At 33.3% G+C, this 7,318-nt stretch overlaps 1 protein-coding gene across 1 annotated transcript in view; it reads left to right on the top strand.

The window, feature by feature from the left end:
- Positions 1–5,523: 5,523 nt before the first annotated feature.
- Positions 5,524–7,318, top strand: part of LOC113373682 (keratin, type I cytoskeletal 9-like) — a 7,120-nt gene continuing 5,325 nt past the window's right edge. Inside the window, exons 1-4 of the mRNA XM_026613963.1 lie at positions 5,524–5,556; positions 6,775–6,901; positions 6,978–7,009; positions 7,107–7,290. Of these exons, the coding sequence (XP_026469748.1) occupies positions 5,524–5,556; positions 6,775–6,901; positions 6,978–7,009; positions 7,107–7,290 (376 nt within the window). The remainder of the gene's footprint in view (positions 5,557–6,774; positions 6,902–6,977; positions 7,010–7,106; positions 7,291–7,318) is intronic.

Here is a 7,318-nt window from a genome sequence, read left to right as displayed (position 1 = left end):
GCAGCAGATTTAATAACCTCTCAAACACAGCGAAAGAATTTGTTGTAAATTTCTTGAAATCAACACGAAACACTATATTTTTCTTTCACATTTATGTTTATTGAGCTAATAAGGAAACATTAGTATCAAAAATGTAAAATTTGATGGATTATTTCTATCAAAAAGTTCTAGCAGCAGATTTAATAAACTCTCAAACACACAACTCTCAAAGAATTTGTTGTAAATTTCTTGAAATCAACACGAAACACTATATTTTTCTTTCACATTTATGTTTATTGAGCTAATAGGAAACATTAGTATCAAAATGTAAAATTTGATGGATTATTTCAATCAAAAAGTTCTAGCAGCAGATTTAATAACCTCTCAAACACAGCGAAAGAATTTGTTGTAAATTTCTTGAAATCAACACGAAACACTATATTTTTTTTCACATTTATGTATTTATTGAGCTAATAAGGAAACATTAGTATCAAAAATGTAAAATTTGATGGATTATTTCTATCAAAAAGTTCTAGCAGCAGATTTAATAAACTCTCAAACACACAACTCTCAAAGAATTTGTTGTAAATTTCTTGAAATCAACACGAAACACTATATTTTTCTTTCACATTTATGTTTATTGAGCTAATAAGGAAACATTAGTATCAAAAATGTAAAATTTGATGGATTATTTCAATCAAAAAGTTCTAGCAGCAGATTTAATAACCTCTCAAACACAGCGAAAGAATTTGTTGTAAATTTCTTGAAATCAACACGAAACACTATATTTTTCTTTCACATTTATGTTTATTGAGCTAATAAGGAAACATTAGTATCAAAAATGTAAAATTTGATGGATTATTTCTATCAAAAAGTTCTAGCAGCAGATTTAATAAACTCTCAAACACACAACTCTCAAAGAATTTGTTGTAAATTTCTTGAAATCAACACGAAACACTATATTTTTCTTTCACATTTATGTTTATTGAGCTAATAAGGAAACATTAGTATCAAAAATGTAAAATTTGATGGATTATTTCAATCAAAAAGTTCTAGCAGCAGATTTAATAACCTCTCAAACACAGCGAAAGAATTTGTTGTAAATTTCTTGAAATCAACACGAAAACTATATTTTTCTTTCACATTTATGTTTATTGAGCTAATAAGGAAACATTAGTATCAAAAATGTAAAATTTGATGGATTATTTCAATCAAAAAGTTCTAGCAGCAGATTTAATAACCTCTCAAACACAGCGAAAGAATTTGTTGCAAATTCCTTGAAATCAACACGAAACACTATATTTTTGCTTCACATTTTTTATTATTCTCATCAATTTTATTTATTGAGTTGATAATTGAGCACTTGTGTAATATATAATTTTATTTGCATTATCAACAGCAGAATTGCCAGCACCGACTGTGGGATGTTGGTAACAATGGAAAATAATGCTGTCAGATAATTATGTTTAAGATATTTATGTCAAAAAAACTAGAAAAGCCTAAAACATTAAGATTTAATTGACTTTATAGCAATATTTTAACATTTTATACAGTAAAATTAAATTTTAAACAAATGACCTTGAAATTATTTTGCTGCTAGGTACTTGTGCTGCTAACTATACGCACGTTCATTAGAACTCAACTTATTTATATTTTGTGTATATATTTATAATCATATAATAAAATGAAGTCAAACATATGATATGTATTAAATTGTGATATTTTCAGTCTTTCGTTTTATTAAAATATATATTTTAAGCTAGCTTTATTCTAGCATTAATTAATTAATAAAACACCTTTTACTTCATACAACACATTTAATAATTCACCAAATTAACACAACGCCGAACTGTTCAACACTCCAGTTACCGCCAGACTCCGACTCGCACACAGATACATACTTCTGTTCCGTAAGGGATCAGACACTCTACATATGACACACCATAGAGCACATACACGTCAGGATAGACACTCTTGGCCGTTATATTCAAATGACAGACATACAATATTATAGTTCGGCCAATCCTGACCTCACAGGCGTCCCCGACTGATGAGATCTAATACAACAGTAATCTAAATCTAATATTACAACACAAATCATAAAACCATTACAACATAAATCATAAACCATTACAACATAAATCATATTTCATTCACTTATTGTCTCTACCAACTTTGTCGCCATCACTTATTGTCCTTATACGCCTATTATTTTTATACACTTATTTAATTTTAGTTCTAGCTTATTTCTACGAATCATCTCTAACACCCTACGCAACACTTCAATATTCTCCTCAATTGTTTCTGTGGCCATTAGTAAATCGTTCATGTACACTATAACTTCACAGTTCATCACAAAACAACGAAAAATGTCACTTACATATCTCATAGATACATTCGGGCTATTACAATACCCAAATGGCATACGGTTGTATTCATATTCTCCCTGTGCACACCCAAGCTAGTGTATTTTCTACTAGTCTCAGCCACCACCACATGAAAGAAAGCGTTCTCCAGATCTAGCTTCGTAAAATACCTCTTAGACTTCGGTGAGTCCAAGCAATCATCTATTCTTGGGCTGGGGTAAGAATCGCGCACCACCCGTTTTTCAGTCTCCAAATATTCCTCTCTTACCAGATCTCCTACTGTCGCGACCACCCCATAGCCATGCATTTCAAATGCAGTCTCTGGCTCCTCCCGTTTTTCAGTCTCCAAATCTTCTGCCGTCGCTATCGCTCCATAGCCATGCATTTCGAATGCAGTATCTGTTTCTTCCGGCTTTTCACTCTCCAAATATTCCTTTTCTACCAGATCTTCTGCTGTCGCTATCACTCCATAGTCATGCATTTCGAATGCAGTCTCTGGTTCCTCCGGTTTTTCACTCTCCAGATATTCCTTTTCTACTTCGTAGTCATTTTCATCTGATATACTTATATTCGCTCCGTCTGTGGTAATCTCACCATCAATCGCCAATATTTCGTTAACTCGAAATGTAGTGCTGTCAGGTGCCACCTGCGCCGTACTCCGGACATTTTTGCAGAATCTCTGCTGATGCTCCTTTGAGCCACAGTCGTAGCACGCCACTCCATCGTTCTTCGGTTTGATGCACCTGGACGCCATATGTCCCACTCCGCCACAATTAAAACACCTCACCGTAGGATATGTGCCTTGTGTTTCCACTCTAGGAAACACTGTTGGCTGTACCCTCGTAGACGGCATCATATTGCATCCGCGTTCCTCCGCTGTCAACTCATTCATTACACCTAGCAGAGTTGCTAAATCCTTAAATTGGCTCATCTTGGCTTGAGCCTGGAGTGGCGGGTTGTCGAAGCCGTCTATCATATAAGCCAGTAGATCGGACTCCATAAAACCCAACCTATTCCCTAGCGCCATCTTCTCCTGAAAGTATGCGCTAAACGGTTCCTGTTTTCGCCACCTCCGAGACTCAAAGCGCTTCATTCTAGTCATCCTGTCTTCTCCATTTTTGAAAAACGCTGTTAGCACCCTCTTCAGCTCGTCGTATGAATATGTCGCATACTCTGCCTTGCTGTCATATAATCGCCTCGCCCGCCCCGACAGCTTCGATGTTATCAGCACCGCCATCTTTTTCTTAGGCACCTCGTATGCATCCCGGACGGTCTCAACCCGTTCAAACCACGCCTCGATGCATTGCTCAGACGACCCGTCGAATATCGGTATCGTCGCCAACCACTCGCTGCTCGAGATGCTATCGTTTTTATTACTGGTTGTCGCCCTAATAAGATTAATCAAGTCCGTCAACGATAGCACTCTTAAGGCTTCGGGCACCAAGCTCTCAGCATCACCACCAGTAGCCATCTCACCAAATCTTATTTTATTTCCGCAATCTCCAGTTTTAATTACACACATCGCAGCTCCGCGACTCGCCAACGTCAATATTACGACCTGCTTTTGATATTTTCTCTCCACTCTGTTCTTATTTTGGTTACCCACGTGCTAACCTCACTTTAGCACAACACACAACACACAAAACTTACAAAACTTACAAAATAACACCCGCACTTGTACGATAGCGAAGCACACCTTGCTTTCTATCGCACCCCGTAATTATAATCCGCCTGATTAATAACACGGGCACTCCAAAAAAAGATTATTGAAATCGCCTATTTCAATAATCCACACCAATAATGTTCTCTAATAAAATTCTCCACGTTTTGATCCTATCCCACTTCTGAGCTTTAAGCTAGCTTTATTCTAGCATTAATTAATTAATAAAACACCTTTTACTTCATACAACACATTTAATAATTCACCAAATTAACACAACGCCGAACTGTTCAACACTCCAGTTACCGCCAGACTCCGACTCGCACACAGATACATACTTCTGTTCCGTAAGGGATCAGACACTCTACATATGACACACCATAGAGCACATACACGTCAGGATAGACACTCTTGGCCGTTATATTCAAATGACAGACATACAATATTATAATATCAACACCTAACTCACATATTACTACATATATATATATATATATATATATATATATATATATATATTATTTATATATCGCATTTATAGTAATTGTATATAAATATAGTAATGATATTTAGAATGTTCTAAAATAATCAGGTGTATCTCATACAAATTTTAACAATATGATTGCCATGAAAAATACCAAACATAGTTAAAAAAACATCTATTCCGATAAATATTTTTATTAAAAATAAAATATATACACATTATATTATTTACAATTTGACCTATGTTATAGAAAACATTAGAAGAATGATACAAAATAAATACAAATGTGTATAATCTTCGGAACATGATGAACAGGATTGTGTAGTTGAAGGAGCAGGGATATTACAATGGACTCGGCATACATGTCTATCTAAAGTATGTATGGTTTTAAAGGTTTTATAACAAAATTGACACGAATTAGGATAAATGGCTCGTGGCTCTTTGTCATGCTGTCTCCTGAGGTGTCGATATAAAGAGCTACGAGCTGTAAACGTGGTTTTGCATTCACTACAAGCAAAGTCCATGTTGGTTTATTGGATAAATTACAAATAAAATAGATATCGAGAATAAAGAAGCAAAGTGACTAAATTGTATAATAAATGTGAAATGAGTTATGAACTAAAGGCTAGAGCATGAAAATAGAAAGTAATGTAAACGTAAGTAAAAAAGTACCTAAATAATATGGAAGCTAAGCTATTAACGAACCTAAATGTAAAAACTACTGAAATAATATGGAACCTAAGCTAGACCTAAATGTTAAAAATACCTAAATAATATGGCTAAGGTAGTAACGAAGCTAAATGTAAAAACGACTTAAATAATATGGAACCTAAGGTAGACCTAAATGTTAAAAGTACCTAAATAATATGGCTAAGGTAGTAACGAAGCTAAATGTAAAAACGACTTAAATAATATGGAACCTAAGGTAGACCTAAATGTTAAAAGTATCTAAATAATATGGAAGCTAAGCTATTAACGAACCTAAATGTAAAAAGTACTAAGCTAGACCTAAATATAAAAAGTAGCAAAATAATATGGAAGCAGCTAGACCTAAATGTGAAAAGAAGGTAAAGAAAGTGGAACCTAAGCTAGACCTTAATATAGAAAGTGATATAATAACCCTCAAATAAAATAAATAAACCTAATGAAGAAGTAAATTTGTTAATTTCAAAAAGCGCAGTAAGAAATATAAATGAAAAGAAACAGAACGAATTATAATAAAACATGTTAATGTAAGAAAAATAATAATAAAAGCCTTACTTAAGAAGAAACGTGCACAAGCGAATCGATTGCAGAGCACTAAAATGGTAACCGCAGAGGAAAGAATAATATAAAAATAAATGAAATAAATGAAAGAATCATAAAGAAACGAAATGAAAAGGCATAACTGCAAACAAAATGAAATTAAAAATTAATCAGAATATACTTGAACAGAAAATGGCGGACACCACGACACGATACAACGCTACAAGAAAAAAATGGGATCGAGCATTCAGACGACGTAGAAGAATTGCACTAAATATTCCCCTAAATGATTTGCAGAAAGCAACACTGCTGAAATTTTGACAGGTTATGGTCAACACCGGAGCCAACTTCAGTGTGTATGGGTGTTCTGGCAATCGTAATTTTTTGTTATTTAATGACTCTAAATAGTTCTGATAAATTAAAAAAAAAAACACATTTAAGAAAGCAAAATCTATGTTAAATTTTGTTATAACAAGAAATAAAATATGGATGGCCCTAAAACTATTGTGAGTATTGCATACATTTTACATATAGTTTATTAACATTTTATGGACTGCATCTTTTAACCTATTTGTCTTATGATATGTAATTATGTTTATACTTACAGACATACACACACATCAGTTATAAGGATTATGAATAATAATTTAATATGCAATATAATTTATTTATTGTTTACTTCTACTAGTGTTTATTCAAACATAACTCATTTTTTAAAATGTCACATAAAGTACAAAATTGTTTACTGTATTTGTTTATATTGTAAAATTTTGCCATTATGCAAAATGTCGCTTTATAAATAATTTTTAGGTTATACCTAGATCCCGTTTGTAAAGTTCAGGCATAGTTGCTACTGGGCAAATCCAGAATTTTATCTGTCAGAGCTTATCACATATCACAAGTCTACCAAGATACTCCCTGCTCACCCTATGAGAACAAAGATATAAAAATCCACCACATAAGGAAAACTAACATTCTTCAGATAAAATACTTCGTAAGCTTGTTAATGATCTATTGGTAGTTTTCTATCAGTCCAACAGGTGTCTAATGATAATGCCCAACAGAAATTAGTGATTTTATCGAGACAATACAGGTCGATTATCAGAGCTTGTTTAGAAAACCTTCAAGAAAAGGTGGATAAACTAAGCCTCAATGAAGAGAAGAGAAGTGAATATCAAAAATATGTCACTATTTTTTTATTCTGTTGAATGCCTTTGGCACTTATGGTGAATTATATTGATAGATTCTGTTCCTGGTATATTATTTTTCTCTCAGGTTAGATGTAATTCAGATATTTCTCCAGCTGAATCAAAAAATATTTCACAATAATATATATAAACTTCATAATTTTAAGATATTTCTTAAATTTTAGCTTTTGTCTTGGATCCGTCTTCATTTCCACACACATGAAACAACTGCATCTCAATTATTAGTTCAAGGAGTAGGGGCCCAATCGAATCCTGAATATTGGAAATGTATTAAGGGTCACTTAGGGCAAGGAAGAACAGATATTGTTCGAGCTTTGCTCAAGTTACATTCTAGTGCAGACAGTGTTCGTTTAATTTGGCTGATAATCTGTTAAAA

The sequence above is a fragment of the Ctenocephalides felis genome, unplaced genomic scaffold (assembly GCF_003426905.1).
Source record: "Ctenocephalides felis isolate EL2017-DRISC unplaced genomic scaffold, ASM342690v1 CF-g0.4_SCAFFOLD_01604, whole genome shotgun sequence".
Classification (NCBI taxonomy): Eukaryota; Metazoa; Arthropoda; class Insecta; order Siphonaptera; family Pulicidae; genus Ctenocephalides; species Ctenocephalides felis.
This window is presented reverse-complemented; position numbering and strand designations above follow the sequence as displayed.